Source organism: Mesoplodon mirus (genome assembly GCF_964341445.2).
Source record: "Mesoplodon mirus genome assembly, chromosome: X".
NCBI lineage: Eukaryota > Metazoa > Chordata > Mammalia > Artiodactyla > Ziphiidae > Mesoplodon > Mesoplodon mirus.
In genome coordinates this window covers 59,914,416-59,931,309 of record NC_138981.1, presented here as the reverse complement: position 1 = coordinate 59,931,309, position 16,894 = coordinate 59,914,416, and the positions used below count along the sequence as shown (strand labels likewise).

At 52.3% G+C, this 16,894-nt stretch overlaps 3 protein-coding genes across 4 annotated transcripts; 2 read left to right on the top strand and 1 right to left on the bottom strand.

Annotated features, from left to right (window-relative positions):
* Positions 1 to 2,360: 2,360 nt before the first annotated feature.
* Positions 2,361 to 6,011, top strand: IL2RG (interleukin 2 receptor subunit gamma). 2 transcript variants are annotated; one of them, XM_082610117.1, is made up of 8 exons: positions 2,361 to 2,508; positions 2,727 to 2,880; positions 3,094 to 3,281; positions 3,486 to 3,625; positions 4,030 to 4,192; positions 4,752 to 4,866; positions 5,114 to 5,183; positions 5,525 to 6,011. In XM_082610117.1, the coding sequence occupies exons 1-8, from the start codon at positions 2,394 to 2,396 to the stop codon at positions 5,699 to 5,701; spliced, it is 1,122 nt and encodes a 373-aa protein (XP_082466243.1). In that variant the 5' UTR covers positions 2,361 to 2,393; the 3' UTR covers positions 5,702 to 6,011. The 2 variants fall into 2 exon arrangements, with proteins under 2 accessions (XP_082466243.1, XP_082466242.1); XM_082610116.1 differs by having other exon boundaries at positions 2,378 to 2,532.
* A 576-nt stretch (positions 6,012 to 6,587) lies between these two features.
* On the top strand, positions 6,588 to 8,915 carry LOC309796204 (uncharacterized protein CXorf65 homolog; the record flags this gene model as incomplete). Its single annotated transcript, XM_082609261.1, has 5 exons — positions 6,588 to 6,612; positions 6,734 to 6,820; positions 7,023 to 7,157; positions 7,488 to 7,556; positions 8,851 to 8,915. 5 exons carry the CDS (start codon positions 6,588 to 6,590, stop codon positions 8,913 to 8,915), a joined length of 381 nt encoding a protein of 126 aa, XP_082465387.1.
* Position 8,916: 1 nt separating this feature from the next.
* On the bottom strand, positions 8,917 to 15,982 carry FOXO4 (forkhead box O4). Its single transcript, XM_082610664.1, has 3 exons — positions 15,101 to 15,982; positions 10,664 to 11,729; positions 8,917 to 10,341 (listed from the first exon to the last, which is right to left on the bottom strand). Exons 1-3 carry the CDS (start codon positions 15,563 to 15,565, stop codon positions 10,334 to 10,336), a joined length of 1,539 nt encoding a protein of 512 aa, XP_082466790.1. The 5' UTR covers positions 15,566 to 15,982; the 3' UTR covers positions 8,917 to 10,333.
* Positions 15,983 to 16,894: the final 912 nt, after the last annotated feature.

Genomic DNA, 16,894 nt, shown 5'->3' with positions numbered 1-16,894 from the left:
TTGCAAACCGCTTCTTTGTTCCTTAGTTCCTGCATCTGAAAAATGGGTGTACTAACACCTTCAAGGGACTGTTGCCAAAGATTACAAACTATGTATGCATAACAAAGCACCTATTAAACCCTGAAAGGTCGGCTCTGAGGTTCTTAACCTCTTCTGCTTCACAGTCCCTTTAAAATGCTGATGAAAGCTATGGCCCTTCTTCCCAGAAAAATGCACGTAGAGATATACAAAATGCTAGATACTTTGCAGGGAGATTCTTAGACCCCCCCTCTTGAAGTTCACTCACATATCCCCTAAGGGTCCATGAACTCCAGGTTAACCCTTGCTGTATCGAAAGAGGCACCTACTGAGTGTCAGATGCTTTTCAGACATTGTCTCCTCTAATCCGCAAAAAACCCTTATGAGTTAGGGATTATTATTGTGTCCATTTTGTGGACGAGGAAGCTGATTTTCAAAGAGTGGAAGTTTGCTTGCTCTATATTATATGGCTACTGTGTAACAGAGCTGAGACTAGGATTTTTTCTTGTCTCTGTCTCTCACTCTCTCTCTTTAAAGTAGTGTATCATCTCACTGCTGTTCTTTTTTTTCCTGCCTATTTCAATTGCAGTATATTTGATGTACAATATTATATCAGTTACAGGTGTACAACATAGTGATTGACAATTTTTAAAGTTTATACTCTACTTATAATTATTATAAAATATTGGCTATATTCCCCGTGTTGTACAATATATCCTTGTAGCTCATTTTATACATAATAGTTTGTACCTTAGTCCCCTACTCCTATATTGCCCCTCCCCCCTTCCCTCTCCCCACTGGTAACCCCTAGTTTGTTCCCTGTATCTGTGAATCTGTTTCTTTTTTGTTATATTCACTACTTTATTGTATTTTTATCTTTTTTTTTTTTTTTTTTGGCCGCGCGGCTCGCACGATCTTAGTTCCCCAGTTCCCCCACCAGGGATGGAACCCGTGCCCCCTGCAGTGGAAGCGCGGGAGCCCTAACCACTGGGCCACCAGGGAATTCCCTGTTGTATTTTTTTAGATTTCACATATAAGTGATATCATACTTTTCTTGACTCTTGATATTCTTTCTATGATGGTATTGCCTTTTAGAGAAAAGATAGAGTGCTGTAATAAAAGTAACAAATAACAATAAATAAAAAATAATAAAACCAGCACATAAATAAAAGTAACAATAACACAATGCTATTGAATCACAATGGAAAGACAAATTAATTCTGATTGGGAAGAGGAAGACATTGGAGGAGGTAACATTTGCGCTAACCCTGAGGAATTTAAACCCACGGAAAATTAGGGTGGGTTAGAACATAAGCACAGTGCCTGGCACATATTAAAGGCTCAATAAATGTTTACTAAATAAACTATTTATGTAAATAGTGTCTCCAATCAGCTCTGCGTTTGGGGGAAGATACATCTGGCAACAGAATAAAGAGTGGATTAGAGAGCAGGGGGCCTTTAGAAAGGGAGCCCAGTTAGTGGGTTCTAGTACTAATCGTGACTACAGGGAATGAAAGGCTGATTTAGCACCGTGGCTGTGGTCATGGAAAGGAGGACACGACTGCGAGAAACACAACAGAAGTAGAGCTGATAGGATTCTCAGGGTGAGAGAGACGGAGGAATCGAAGATGACTTTGAGGTTTGAAGTCTGGGTGACTGAGAGGGTGATGATACCATTAACTGAGATACAGAACACAGGAAGAGAAGCAGATTCAGGGGAAGATGAGGAGTTTGAAGCCAGTATTGTTGTTCCTTCATTTCCAGAATCTACTTCTAAGTCAGACCCCCTCACCAGTCACAATGGGGACCCAACTCTCGCAACAGCTAAGGGTGGCTATTCTGGTTTGGATAAGGTCAGAGGAAAGATAGCTATAGATGTGCCCATGGGAGCCAAGACTGCAATTTCCATCCAGCCAAGACAGTAGAGCTTTGATAGCGGTTTCAGGGTGACTGAACCAAGGAAGGAGCATAGCATAGGATGGAGGGAGGTTCAGACCCTCCACTATATGGGATAAAATAATTTAGATGAGAAGGTGGCCGGGAACAGGGGTGGTGATGAGCAGATCCTTCCCAGGATCTAGGTAGTCTGAGGCTTCTTGGGTCTGTGACAATATTGGATACCCAGCTTTAGTCTCTACTTAACACCACATTACAGTGGTGGTGTTACTTCTACAGATTAGATTAACACCTAATCTCCCAGAGGATTTAGCCTGTGTCATAGCACACATTCACCACACCCTCCGTAAAGCTCTGGCTTCTAAGGTTCTTTCCACCGGAAGTTATGACAGAAGGAAATGTGTGGGTGGGGAGGGGTAGTGGGTAAGGGGCCCAGGTTCCTGACACAGTCTACACCCAGGGAACGAAGAGTAAGCGCCATGTTGAAGCCACCATTGCCACTCAGATCCCTCTTATTTCTGCAGCTGCCTCTGCTGGGGGTGGGGCTGAAGCCAAAGGTCCTCACGCCCAATGGGAATGAAGACATCACAGCTGGTGGGAAACCTGGGACTGGAGGAGGTTGGTGAGAAGGGGAGCTGTGGGAAGGGGTCTTACTGAATTCTGGAACCTGCCACTGGACATTAGAAGGATGCAGGCAGAGTTTTAAGTGTACCATGGGGAGGGCAAGGGGAAGGGTTCCCTGCCTCACGCTGCTTCTTCTGACCATCGTGTCTTCTCTTCCCCTCCCCCACTTCATTTTCTCCCCAACCTAGACTTCTTCCTGACCTCTACACCCCCTGGGACCCTCAGTGTTTCCACTCTGCCCCTCCCAAAGGTTCAGTGTTTTGTGTTCAATGTCGAGTACATGAATTGCACCTGGAACAGCAGCTCTGAGCCCCACCCCACCAACCTGACTCTGCATTATGGGTATGAGAAGGGGAGAGGGGATCGCACGGGGGAGGAAGAGGAGGTGGGCTAGATGTGAGAGACCGCGTGGGGGCCAAGAGTATCCCAGGCTCCCCACTGTTTTCTCGTAAGGGGTAAGTCGTAAGTCAGTTCAGAGGAGCTGAGGCTGGGCTGTGGAAATCCGGAGTACCCAAGTTTACCCCACTGTTCTTCTTCCTTGAAATCTTTCTCTAGGTACAAGAACTTTAATGATGATGATAAACTCCAAGAGTGTGGCCTCTATCTATTCTCTGAAGGGATCACTTCTGGCTGTTGGTTTGGAAAAAAGGAGATCCATCTCTACCAAACATTTGTTGTCCAGCTCCAGGACCCACGGGAACACAGGAGGCAGCCCGAACAGTTGCTAAAACTGCAGGATCTGGGTAATTTGGAAAGGAGGGTCAAAGTATATTGTGGGGTATTGAGGAAAGGGGTATATAAACTAGTGTTCTTTCACCATAAGGGTACTTCGGCAGAAAAGAGGCGAGGAATAGAATGGGGAAGGGAGGAGGGCTCAGGCACACTACCTTCAGGATCCTGACTTGTCTAGGCCAGGGGAATGACCACACACGCACACATATCTCCAGTGATCCCCTGGGCTCCGGAGAACCTGACACTTCGCAACCTGAGTGAATTCCAGCTAGAACTGAGCTGGAGCAACAGACACTTGGACCATTGTTTGGAGCACCTGGTGCAGTACCGGAGTGACCGGGACCATAGCTGGACTGTGAGTGCGTGGGGATGGCAGCTCAGGCTGAGCAAGTGGGGATGAAGGATTCAATTAGCCAATAGGAAAGTTTGATCCCCAGCTCCTGTTCTGTGCCTCCCAGTTCCCCTGCCCACCTTCCACCCTCCTCTGACTCCTTTCCCTCTCATCACCCGTGAGTTTTCCTCAAGGTTTCCCTACCCATGCTCTTCCCAAAGCCAGAAAGGCAAGTAAACAAAAGCGAGCCTTTAAGGAGGCATTAAATTCTAGGCAGTGAGGGGAGCAGTGTGGCTTAAGTAGTCAAGAGAGGAGGGAGAAACTGGGAAGAACCAGAAGATGACCTGGGGTGGGGGTGGGGGGCAGCAGTTTCCATTCTCCCTTCTTTTATAGACACCCATCTTTCCCTCACCCTCTTTCTCCTCAAGGAACAAGCCGTGGGTCACAGACATAGCTTCTCTCTGCCTAGCGTGGATGCACAGAAATTCTACACGTTCCGTGTTCGAAGCCGCTATAACCCACTCTGTGGAAGCGCTCAGCATTGGAGTGACTGGAGCTGCCCCATCCACTGGGGAAGCAATACTTCAAAGGGTGAAATGGGCCTAATACATCACCCCGACCCATGAGCCCAGGAGCCTTTCTAGCACCACTGTCTTTTGCCCTACCTCCCTACCCCTAAGCCCCCAAACTTGGTGGCTCATCTCCCCTCCCTGTTCAACTCCAACCCCCAGGAAGCAGGATTTTTCTGTGTAGGGTTGGATCAGTGTGTTGTTACAGTAGGGGTGTGGATTGGGAAGGAGGCTGAGGGGGTCCTCAAAGGGGATACAGAATGTATAAAATTTCCCTGCAGCATTCCCGGAAAGCCTGCATGGTAAAGATGGCTTTGGAATCAGGCACATCTAGGGTTTAAACCTGCCTCTGCCACTTCCTACGTCTTTGACCTTGGGCACATCACTCACCTCTTTGATTCTGTTTCCTCATCTGTAAAATGGAGATAATAATTGCTCCCCGCCCCGCTCAGGAGTTATGAGGATTAAGTATACAGATAGCGTTTAGCACAGTGTCTGGCACCAAGTTGGGGCTCTAAATGTTGGCACGTAGTAGGGGCACTACAAATGTTCGGTCTCCTTTCCTTTCCTCTTTTCCATAGAGAATCCTGAGAATCCTGAGACTCCTTCGTTGTTTGCACAGAAAACTGTGCTGATCCCCCTTGTCTCCATGGCATTCATCGTGATCCTCATCTGTTTGTACTGCTGGCTGGAACGGTGAGAATTCGGAATCCCAGAAAAATGAGGTGGGGGCTGGGAGTAGGGGAAGAGGGTTATTACCGGGTCTCCAGGACTAGAGGGCAGGACAGTAAGGGATGAGGGATCACCCAAGTGGGCATGGTGTTGGAAGGAAGATGCAGGCGCAGACAACACAGAATCACTTCATTCCATGTGGGAGAACTGCGAGAAGGGTGATAAAGGAGCGTAACCGATGTGTTCCTGCTCCCTCTTTCTCCCCACTCAGGACGATGCCCCGAATTCCTACCCTCAAGAACCTAGAGGATCTGGTTACTGAATACCACGGGAACTTTTCGGTGAGAACATTGTCATAGGCAGACTGCAGTCTGTCAATGGCCAACTGCCTGCCAGCTAGACAGACAGAGCATGGGGGGCAGAGGGGAGGGGAGGGAGGCCTGCGCTAACAGGATGTGGCCGACCAGTTGGGGGATGGGCTAGACGCAGAGAGACACCCAGAAGAACTGATCCTAGATTGGTTGAGGCAGATGGAAACAGTGGTATTGAGGGCCCGGGAGTGTGTGTGTCCCTTCTGTAATCACAGTGGTTGCAGATCTTGGGAGAGTTCCCCTGGCACAGAGCCTGGGTCTTTTGCTTCCTGCTTCTAATTGAGCCCTGACCTGGAGATATCTGTCTTTAGGCCTGGAGTGGTGTGTCTAAGGGACTGGCAGAAAGTCTGCAGCCAGACTACAGTGAACGGCTCTGCCACGTCAGTGAGATCCCCCCAAAAGGAGGGGAAGGGCCTGGGGGCTCCCCCTGCAGCCAGCACAGCCCCTACTGGGCTCCTCCATGTTACACCCTGAAACCTGAGCCCTGACACCCTGACAGAACCCCAGGGCCCTGCAGCCCTAAATTTTACTAACTTGCCCTCATCCAACCAACCTGGGTCCAGTGCTCACCTCGCCCCCCTGTGGCTGATTTTGAATTTTGTGCCCCCTATAACTACCTTCTCATTCAATATCTCCTACTTGAGAATTGCCCCTTTGCCCTGTCCATGTTTCTCACCTCCCCCAGCCCAGCCCTTCCTCCTCACAGCATTGCTTCTGCTGTCCCTCCCTCCCTCCCCCTTTCCATCTACCCTTCAACTGTTCCAGGAATGAATGAGAAATAAAAGTTCTGTTGATAATCATCAAGGAAGTCTGCTGTTGTGGGGGGGGAGCAAGGGAAACGTGGGGTGCAATGCGAGTGGGAGGCATGGTGCCGAGGGGAGGAAAGAGGCGCGGTGGACTCATGCCGCGGAGGCAGCGGCACTACAGACTCACTCGAAAAGAGTGCTGTTCCAGAAACGGACTTTTCTCTAGGTGTCCTACACTCCTTCTAAGGGTCAGTTTAGAGTTAGATTTACCATGCTGCCCCCATTTTCTTTTGTTGCTGTTGTTGCCCCCATTTTAACAAATCTTTTATAGACCCCACCCAGGTTCTTCTCTCCTTAGCCTTACCTCACCTTCTGTCACACATACCACTTCTGACCTCATAATCCCTCAGCTGCAGCCTCAGGCCCCACCCCTAGGGATGCTGCTTATCCACAGCTGCCCATAGCTCTCTCCTGTTTGCCCAGTCTGGACCTCCTCAGCCAATTTAATGCATCTTCCTCTCCAGTCCCCCGACCTTATGGGCCCACTTGGCCCCCCAAGGCCTCTAGAACACCCTCCTTCTGCCATGACTTATTAAGACTCTCTGAAGAGTGAGAAGATCTTCAGAGCATGTTCATCTTTATCAAACATGGAGGTGAGGGGTACCACAGAGCTGGAGTCTATGTGTAGGGTTGGGGATGTTGGAGGGCAGTGGAGATCACAGAGATGGTATAACTGAGGAAGGACCACATGCCCCGTGTGCCATCTCTTCTCAGATAATCAACAGTTTCTGGCCAATACTAATTGTTCTGTCCTCCTGTTGCTGCATTATGTCCATCATGAAGTGGGGTTGCCTAAAACAGGTGAGAAGTGTGGGGAGGGGACTCATGGCCAAGGGTCAGAAGTAGCAGGGTCATCTCTAGCCCTCAAGTCCTCCTCCTGGCAAGAAGAGAGCTCCTTGAATCCCGACAGCTTCCTCCAACACGTTCTGAATAGGATCACTGGCCTCTTTTGCTCCCTCTCTCCCTCCTTAGCTGCCCCAGTTACCCTGTGGTCTCCCTCCAGACACCATCGATTTGTGTGATGCAATGGGGACGATGCAGCTGTTTTTCCTGATGAAGACCCTTGGGGACTATGCCAACAAATTCCTTACAGCTCGAAACACCTACTACGTTTGTAGGGTGGAGCATGAGTTAGCAGGTAGCGGCTTGGGAGCATTCCCCAGAGATAGAGTAAGGCCCCAAAGATGGACTGTGGACTTGGTCCTTCAAATAGGGCCCCTCAACCAGATCCAAATTGACCGTCTCTAGTCAGCCTAAGGAAGGGCACTGCCTCTATGACATTGGTTAGGTTAGCACATTCTGTGCACCGCTCCCCCCCCCTGACCTGACCTAGGGATGGACCAGAGGGGAGAAAAGAAGGTACACCAGCTCAAGGTAGTGTTGAGTGTTAGGGTCCTGAAATCTTGGGCTTTGGAAGGGTGGAGGCTGGGTGACGGGGGCTGGGGATCGTGCACTGCCATGTTCACAGGAACTGGACTTGAGAATGTCTACAGAGCTTTTGTGCCCCTCCTGAAGAACCCAGAACCCAAGCTAATTGGTAAGGAGCATGATGGAGGAAGAAGGCACATGGAGGGTACTGTATAACGGTGGGTGATGGAGAATATAGGGTGGGGCTGGTGTAGTCCATCAGGTAGGATCACAAGATCCTAGGAAAAGGGGAATAGGGTCTAGGGCCACTTCAGAAGGGATGTTTAGCTCAAACCAGGTGCAGTGTGCCTGTGTCACTCATCCCTCCTCGCTGTTTCTCAGCCATCTCCTCAGTACATCTCCCTATCCCCACCACATCAGTCCCATCTTTCCCTTCACCTTTCGCTCTTGGAGTCTTGGTGTCCCGATTGCCACTGAAAAGAGCAAAGCTTAGGCACCTTCAGGTCACTCCTCAGCCTAGCTTTAGGCCCGGTTACTCCAAGTGATCATTTGAACGATGGGAGGGACAGGATGGGAAGGGAAGGTCTCCAGTCCTCAGAGGTGAGGGTGCCTTTTCCTGGTTCCTAGATGCCTTGCATACACAATGTGACCTCCTGCAGAGGGGTAAAATGAAAATGCGTAGAAGACAAGAAGCCAAGAAAGTCGCTCCAGTTCATTCCAGTCGGTGAAACTCCCAGTAAGACTTCCCAAACATGGTCTGTCCCGGCAACCTCCTTTCCCCGCCAGTCTACCGAAGGCTCCTCCACCGTGGCCCTCTGGGATGAATTTCCTTTCCAAATCCAACATCCATGCCCAAGACCTGCCTCTCACCTCTTTTGTCCTGCCTTCGGCCCTAGTTTGTAAAAAGCTTCCCTGCAGGGGCCTCCTTCTCTACTTACTGACCCTATCCTTTTCCAGTCCAAATCATCAGGACACTCAGATGAAGAGGGGACCACTCGCAGTGGTCCACTCTTTAAGGCCAGAGCGAACTTTATCCGTAGTAGGGATAAAAATTGCTAACAAAATAAAGTGACCAAGTGAGAGCAGCAATACTAGGTATGAAATTACTGGCATTTAATGTGAGGTTCCTTTTTTCAAGAAAGACTTCTTCTCCCAATATCCGCACCAAGGCTTAAGTCTGCGCCAGGCATTGTGGAGGCTCTCAGGGTGGGTAGGAGCAGCGAGGGCGAGCACATGGGTGGGGGGTGAGGAAAGACAGCAAAGTCTAGCACAATGAGCCTTTGAGGGACAGAGTGGGGGGTGGGGTCTTCTCCAACCAGACTACCTCCCCCTGGGAGGCCTATCACAGCCCGCCTACTCCTGCTGGGGTTAGGTGACGGATGGGCATCTTCCCTCCCCCCACCACACTCCACCAAGTCCCCGTCTGAAATTCCCCCACCCCCCACCAGTCTGCCTCTGGGCAGTCCCTACCTCCCCCTCCGATATCCGCGGGGAACAGCGAGGCAGCAGAAACCAGAGCTGGTTATAGGCATTTATTGAATTTATTCATTTATTGATTTGACACACTTCCCCACTCCAATCTAGCACATGATACAATCTGGGTAGGCCAGGCGCTGACACAGGAAATGATGGGAACCCACAGCAGGGGCGGGGGAGGGGACAATGCAAAGGGGACTGGGGGAGGGGCTGCTTTGGGGGCTAGGGTGGAGAAGGAGCCCCAGATGGCCTTTCCTAGCAGGTGCTAGTAAACCTGATCCACATTCCCCTCCATCCCTGCTCATTTCCCAGACCCTCAGCCAAGCTCCCCAGCTCCCCTTTCCCTGTTCCGCCCCTCCCCCTGCCTGCTACTGCACACACTTCCACATAACCCCTGCAGTCAGGCAAGGGGAAGAAGGGCAGGGACAGCTGTCTGGGGCCTTGAACAGGGAGGTCTCTGTGCCTAACTTTATCACCCTAAATCCTTCCCTCCTTCACTTCTCCCCCCTCCCACCCCCTTCCAAGGCCACAGACTCATTCCTGGCCCTCAACGCACTCTCCCACCACAGCACGAACCCACAGGGGGTCACACGAGAGTGTGACTGTGCCCCAACACCACACACTCCCAGGCACAAGGTGACAGAGTGAGGGGACCTGGCTTAGGGAAACTCCAAGCTAGTTCCGTGTAGGCCGTGTTTTACAGCTGGTCCTCACGGGAGCTCTTCCCCTTGCCCCCTGCTCTCTGCTGACCTGGGGTTCTCTCCCCTACTTCCCCCATGTTTCCCGGAGTAATGTCTGTAGTGTTTGCATCAGGTCACTAGGACAAAGCCTTCAGAAAGAAAAAAGCATTCTCCCCATCACTAGCACCTTGCCACTGTTAAAAATCTCTATATTTGTGTTTATATTTCTTTAAAAGTTTATAAAAAGCCTTTCTGTTATCTGTAGCCTTCCAAGGGCGATTTGGCCTGGTGAGCCACTCCAGGCTTCAGACCTTGGCCCTTCCAGCTCCCCATTACCACCCCCGCACAATCCCACACCACTGGCACAAGGGGCCACTGCATAAAAATCCCAGGCTCAACCCAGCCTGGACCAGCTCAGATAAGACTCTACAAAAAATCCTGCTCCCGAAGGCAGGGGTAAGGCCACTGGTGACTTCACATTTCCAACAGTACTGCCCGCCCCTGCTACAAAACCTATGGGGTGGGAATGGGGTGGGGGGCCTGAGGATGGCTCCTGAGAGGGGGGCCTTACCCCCTAATTGGCACAGTGAGAATAAACCCTCTCCCTTTCCCCCTCCCCTTCCCCTCCCCACCCCCAGCTTTATAATTTCCTCAACACCCAGGTGAGCAGACCCTACCCTAGCTCTAAAGCAGGGTCCCAAATTCCCAGGGAGGGGTCAAGGGTAAAGAGTGGATATGGGCACGCCTGGCTCCGTCTCTGAAGCAGGGAATAAAGCTGCCAGCCAATGGCTCAGGGATCTGTGGGAAGAGAAAACGGAGGACAACGTAAGAGGCTCCTCTGGGGCATGACAACTTTCCACCCTCAAGATCCACACCAAGGAAAACAGAGACGGCCCCTTCCCCACCTCTCCCATGCTACCTTGTAGGGGTGAGCACTGCTGAGGGGCCTGGAGGTCCCATCTGGAAACTATGCCACTCTAACATGACATCGTCCCTCCAATTCCCCGGGACCTCCAGCTACCCCTTGTTCTACCTCTCCTTTGCTCAATCACAGGACTAGCTGGACACCTAGGAGGAGGTATAGGTTGTGAGATGCTACCGTGATTCGGAGGTGCCGTACCTGGCTCAAAGTTGAAGTCCAGTCCTTCGCCCCCATCCATGAGGTCATTGATGATGTTATCCATGTCGCACTCCAGATTCTCCATGTACATATCAAGATCGAGATCCTGAGGCATTCGGTCTTGGCTTGGAGCTTCAGTAGGAGGCGTGAGCACAGGAGCCCCCAGGGGCTTGGGGACGGGAGCACCCGCCATGACTGGAGGCGGTGCTGGTGCTATCATCGGAAGGGTGGGAACCAGACCGCTGGGGCCTGGAGCCTCTAGGGGCTTAGGACACAGGCCACCCCCTGTGCCTAGCTTACTGGAGGAAGGTATCCCCCCCAGCAACAGAAGTGTCGGAGCCTGGGACAGAATGGGATCTACCTGGGTCATGAGGACATCGGCAGGAGGTGGTGGCGTATCAGAGGTGAGCAGGGCCTCCAGGGACTGGGAGCTCGAGAAGCACCCTTCTCCTGCTGACAGGGGCCCCTCTGCTGGGCTGAAGAGGGAGGTGCTGTAGGTGTGTAAAGGGCCTGAAACCCCAGGATGCTGCAAAGAGAAGCCAGTGAGGCCGCTCCGAGACAGCAGGGAATGGGGAGATGTGAGATTGAGCCCATCTAACAGCTCCAGATCTTCTTTTAGGGTGGGAGGGACACCCCCAGCATAGCTGCTGGCCGAGGCTGGCATTTCCTCTTCCGCCAGCACCTCAGGCTCTGGCCTCCTGGGGGAGGGCCGGGTGCTGACAGTGCTGGCATTCGAACTGCTTCGCGGACGGAAGGTGCTCCACACATCAGCTTCCTCGCGGTTTCGAGAGCAAGGGCTGCCTGACCACTTGGCAAAGTGGCCAACAGGGCTCCTCGGAGTGGCACCTTCGGGCGGAGCTGGCAGCACGGCTGGTTTCTTCTTGGGGGCCTTGCTGCGGCCCCGGAGCAGCTTGCTGCTGCTATCCATGGAGGCTGCCCGGCGGCGGGGCGCCTTGCCACTCTTGCCTCCCTCTGGATTCAGCATCCACCAAGAGCTCTTGCCGGTAGCCTCGTTGTGAACCTTGATGAACTTGCTGTGCAGGGACAGGTTGTGGCGGATCGAGTTCTGGAGGGGGCAGAGGCAACAGGAAAGGGAGGTCAGCGGCCGGCAGTGCAGTCTAAAAGGACGCTGGGATGCAGCGGGGGCATTCCTGGAGACGCAAAGCTAGTCAAATCCAGGGGGAAAAGAGGCAAAGGTAGGGGTGGGGGATGGTGGCAGGGGATGAGACCACACACAGTTCCCACCCGAGCAATGAGCTACTCAGAGGGCACCGTGCCCCCCTCCCCGCCCCCCCCCCCCCAAGAGCTCACAGCGCTCTACCCCTTCCAAGTCTCTGGTGGCTGTCTCGGGCTTGTGGGCGTTGGGAAGACGCACTCCTGGTTCAGCAAGAACTAGGCTCAAGTGGGAAAGAGCGTTCCACAGCTCCACCCCTTTCCTTGAGTGCAGGCTTGGGTGGAATTTACAGGACAGTGGCGCAACAGCAGCCCAGGACAGACCCACCCTGTCCTGAGCCAGTCCTCTGAACTGGCTCCACTCTGTACAGGGCATTTGGGCCCCGGCTCTCTATAGGATTGGCAGATCCCTTTTTTCTGATTTCTCCCAATTCCTGGACACACACCCTCAAGTACATTCAGGCCAGGCTTCTCCCTGTGCCTCAAATACACCAGGCCCATCCCTCCCCTCCCTCCCTCCTTCTCCCGGGGAAGGATCTCCCCTCTCTAAATTCTACTAGCTTGTCAAGATCAAGCTGAAGTCCTCTCTCTTTTCTAAAGTGGTTGCTTGACTTCTGCAGCCAAATTTCTTGTACAGCATTTTTCATCTATTCCCCGCAAATTTCCCTAATCTATATTATGCTGTTTATGGTTTCAAGTAATTCGTCTTATCAAGTGTAAATGCCAGGACATGTTGTCCAAGTGGGCAGCCCCCAGCAGTGCCCCCCTCAGAGTGCCAATCTCCCAGTACATAATCAATATTTGTTGCCTGATCGGTGGGTGGCCCTCTGGTGACGGATGGTGAATCTCCCCTTGAGGCTCCGTCAGCTCTTGAGTGCCTTGAGTATTAGAAGCTCTGTTCTTCCTTCCTCCCTCGCTGCTGATATTCTGCTAGAGATAAGTTTTTTTCTCCAGGGGCCCAGGGAGCTGAGATTGGCAGCTTCTTGAGCCCCCAGAGCAGCTTATTTCTACTGGCTGCTCCAGGCTAGTTACACCATCCTTTTGTGTCCGCCCCACCCCACCCTCCAGGAACCTCCCTTCTCTTTCCTATCTCCTTTTCCCCACTTCTCCTCAGGAATTTGTGCATAGGATCTCCAACCTTAGGGGCATTTGACCTCCCACACAAAGGTCTTTAGTGTTTAGAAACTTGGGAGGAGGCCAGAAGGGCTTGGAGCAACTAGCAGGCTGAGGCTATGGACAGTCAGAAATCACTTCATGTGCTTCAGACTGATGCTCTAGATAAGGAGACCCTTTGCCTGGGGAAAGATGCTTAAGCAGCCTCTTGCTCCAGGGCTCTTTAGAAGTCATTGTCTGTAGTAATGGCATTCCAACTCCTCTGGCTGCGTTAGTGTTTTTGGTTCCTTCAAGGAATCACACTTGTCCATCCAGCCTGGGCTCTTAGTAACTGAGAACCACAGTGACTTTTGGCACTGTGATTTCCCACCCACCCCCCCGCACCCCCTGCCTTTCCATCCTCTAACTCTGGGTCTACTGAGAAGGTTCATTCCTTTCCCTACTACTCAGTACCCACGAGTGCCATTTGTTCATCCCCTCTTCTTTAGGCCTTGGAACTAGTACATTGTACAGCCTCCTACCTGGAGAGGTCGGCTCCCTAGAAGTCTACCGTTCTAACCTGTTGGAAGGGGGGCGACTGCTAATTGCTCCCCCAGCCACCTAAATTAAGCCTTCTTGTTCTAGGTGAGTGCCGCCCCCTGGTGGAGTGGTAGTAACCTTGGCACATCACCAGGGAAGCCAGCTCAGTCTTGAGGTCTCCCCCTTGGAGTGGGGTGGGGGTGGGGACTGGCAGGTGAGGGCCTTGGAGGCCCCAGATTTGGCCTGATTTGGCTTTGCCATCATTCCATGGCAGCATGGATTAGCAGAAAGAGCATATGATTTATAGTTAGACCTGAGTTCAAGTCCTCATTGTATCGATTTTGGCGAGTTTCCTAACCTTTCTGTACCTTGGTTTCCTAATATGTAAAATGTGGAATCTCAGAATTGCTGTGAAGATAAATGAAATTAAAATTTTTAATTACTTTGTAAACTAAAAAACCCCGTATACGTGTAAATTCTAAGGAGGGACTACACTACCGCAGCATAACTAACAACTCATGGTTATTTCTTCTACCCTGGAAAATGAACCTAAGGGAAAAGAAAAACAGCTGTGTAGGCTGGGTCCAAGGAGGGGAGCTCTGTATGAGCTGAGACTGTGGCGTGGCAGTCTACCCAGAAATAGTGCCAAGGGTCTCAGTCAGCTGTCCTGCTTTCTGTTCTGCCCAACCCCTAGGGACACTGCGGATCCGATCCCTTGATCTCTTATACCTAGGAGAAGACCCTCCTCTGCTCACTCAACCCTCTGTATTTCCTTGCATGCTGATCTCACCACCTATGGGGGCACAAGGTGTCAAAAGGAGTTAAAGCTCCCAAATCTTGTGATTAGAGTCCCATATTTCTCAGGACAAGCTTTCAGAGCATCTAGCGAGATCTTTCCTCGCAGTTTCCTCATGGAAGGCCAAGGGAACTCCCAACCTTGTGCTCTGAAGTCAGAGCCCTATCTATCTTTTCCGTGAATATTCCTCAACAGTAAATGAAAACTTCCCCCCACAACTTGGATAGCCCCTTACTAAGGAGAGTTTCTTGGCATTATATAGGGTAAACCGAGGCAGCCCCCCCTTTTTTCTTAGTGCATAAGATCTGCTACCTTACCACATGGATATCACTCTTTTTACCTTTCGCCACTTCACTCCATCTTCTTGGGTAGCAGAGTCCTAGAACAGTACTTCTACCCTGAGGTATTGGGAGGCAAGCAGGGAATCCAAGTGATCCCACAGGAATGGGAGAAAAGGTGTTGGGGTGGGAGGTGGGGGAGGAGGGAAGGCTAGGTTCCTGTGGGGAATCCACACAGTTCCTGCTGTACATAGGATAAAGACTTCTCTGTGGGGATAAGTGTTTGGGGCAGCCCAAGCCAAAGTGCTGGGAGTGTTGAGCAGTGAGCAGAGAATTCAATTTTCTCCAGGGCTAGGACAGTGTCTTATTCATCTGTGATCCTCCAGCATCAAGCACCCAGCGGCATATACTATGTCTTAAGTAAATGTTTGTCTAAATGACGACGGAAGGTGGACCTCTGGGCTAGGGGTGTAAAAGGGGCCCCAGAGTAAAGGTAAGGAGACTGGGGGGACCAGGAGCAGACGGGTATTGGGACGGAGGTAAGGGGGTCGTAGTTACCTTCCATCCTGCTGAGCTGTTGCTGTCACCCTTGTCCTTGAAGTAGGGCACTGTGCGGACCATCCACTCATAGATCTGGGCGAGTGTCAGTCGCTTCTCGGGGGCGCTTTCAATGGCCTGGCTGATGAGTTCTGCATATGACTGATTTCCCCAGGCATTCCGGCGGGAGCCTCCCTTCCGAGGACCTGTTACGGCCCCCAGGATCCCAGGCTGGGGGCCCCCTGCCGGGTCAGGGAGCCGGGAGGGCAACAGGGTCGGCTGGGAGCGCCCCTCCGAGCGCCCCTCCGTGTGTACCTTCTCTCCCAGACCTGACTCCACCTCGGCCGGCTCGGACGGCTCGGGAGCGAGCTCTGGTCGGGGAAGGGGCCAGGTGCAGGAGCGGGGACGGCTCTGGGGTTCGAAGTCGGGATCGAGGTCTACGAGCGCGGCAGCCTCTCTGGCTGAATTCTCATTCACTGGATCCATACGTGGAGTTGGACCTCCGCCGCTCAGCGTTCAGAGGAGCCTGCCACAGTCCCTCGCGATGCCTCCCCCCAGGGGGGAAGCACCGAGGGCCAGGAGGCACATTCCTGCCAGTCCTCAGAAAGTCTCGAACTTCCCCCTCGCCCCTGGACGCTAGCCCCTAAGCTGTCCCTTGCACACAGTTAGTTCTCTGATACTCTCCTCCACAACAGCCTGCAGCCTCGGAGCTCTTTCCGAGACACCACCTGTAACCTTCGCCTAGCGAAGGCACTTTTTCCCCAACCTCTCACTCAGCTTCCTGCTCTTTTAAACCTGAGGCACCGTATCCCCTCACAAATCGCGCTCCCATCACCGAACGTCTCTTTAGCTGCAGTTCCCTCCCCCTTTTAAGTTGCTGCCCCCCGGACACTCCTCCCGAATTTCCTCCACCCGGATCACTGCCCTCCCCCCCGCCCCGCTCCCCCGCGTCACTCGCCCCTCCCCTGACTCCCCCTCCCCCCGCCTCTTCCCTCCCCCCAACTCTTACTCGGGTCCACGTCCCCGCGGCCCCAGCCTCTTGAATTCCCGCACCAATCCCCCTATCAACCCCCCCCACCCCCCGCCCCCCGGGTTTCCCTTTTGTTTTGCTCCAAGCTGCGGCCCCCGCCTGACGTCTCTGTTTACCACTCGCCGGGGCAGCCATCTGCGCACGCGCCTGGAGAGCGGGTTGGGAAACAGAGTTCTCTAGTCGTGCCAGCCTGGTCGGGCTTGGGGACTACATCTCCCGTCCTACTTCGCGGCCAGGAGCCCGATCTGGGTGGCAGGAGAGCGGCGTGGCAGGATATAGAGAGGGGGAACCTTAATTATTAGAGGTCGTCGCAGACTTTTTCTTTTCTTTAAAAATCATTTTCTTCCTTTTCTCCCCTTCCCCCCTCCTCCCTTGTGATTCGGGATCGCCTAGATGAACGTGTCGAGAGATGTTAGACCGTTCCGTCTTTCCGTCAGAAGAGGGCAAAAGGAAAAAATGCGGTCCCTGCAAGAAGCAGAAAACCGAGAAGCATGAAGCAAAGAACTGACTAAATAGGCTTGTTTTCGTGTTGAGGAGATGGGCGGAGGGCTTGGGGAACATAAACAAATGGTTAGCTGATGATGGTGTCTCCCCCACCGCTCTCGACTCCCCATACGCAGTTCCCATTGATAGTGCGGTTGCTAACCAGTTTTCTCCACTGGCTCTTCTGGCCTCTCCTCAAATATTGATATTCTCCAGGTTCCCATCTTCGGCGGCTTCACTTCTCATTCAACAGGTTCCAAACAGAACTCATTATCTGTTCCTGCACCCACACCCCTATCCTC

Excerpts from the sequence above, each read along its gene's own strand:
- FOXO4 (XM_082610664.1), bottom strand. The coding sequence starts at position 15,565 with ATGGATCCAGTGAATGAGAATTCAGCCAGAGAGGCTGCCGCGCTCGTA. Across the intron at positions 11,730-15,100 it reads ACAGCTCAGCAGGATGGAAG|AACTCGATCCGCCACAACCT; the intron begins GTAACTACGACC and ends TGCCCCCTCCAG.
- IL2RG (XM_082610116.1), top strand. The coding sequence starts at position 2,394 with ATGTTGAAGCCACCATTGCCACTCAGATCCCTCTTATTTCTGCAGCTG. Across the intron at positions 2,881-3,093 it reads AACCTGACTCTGCATTATGG|GTACAAGAACTTTAATGATG; the intron begins GTATGAGAAGGG and ends ATCTTTCTCTAG. Across the intron at positions 4,193-4,751 it reads GGGAAGCAATACTTCAAAGG|AGAATCCTGAGAATCCTGAG; the intron begins GTGAAATGGGCC and ends TCTTTTCCATAG.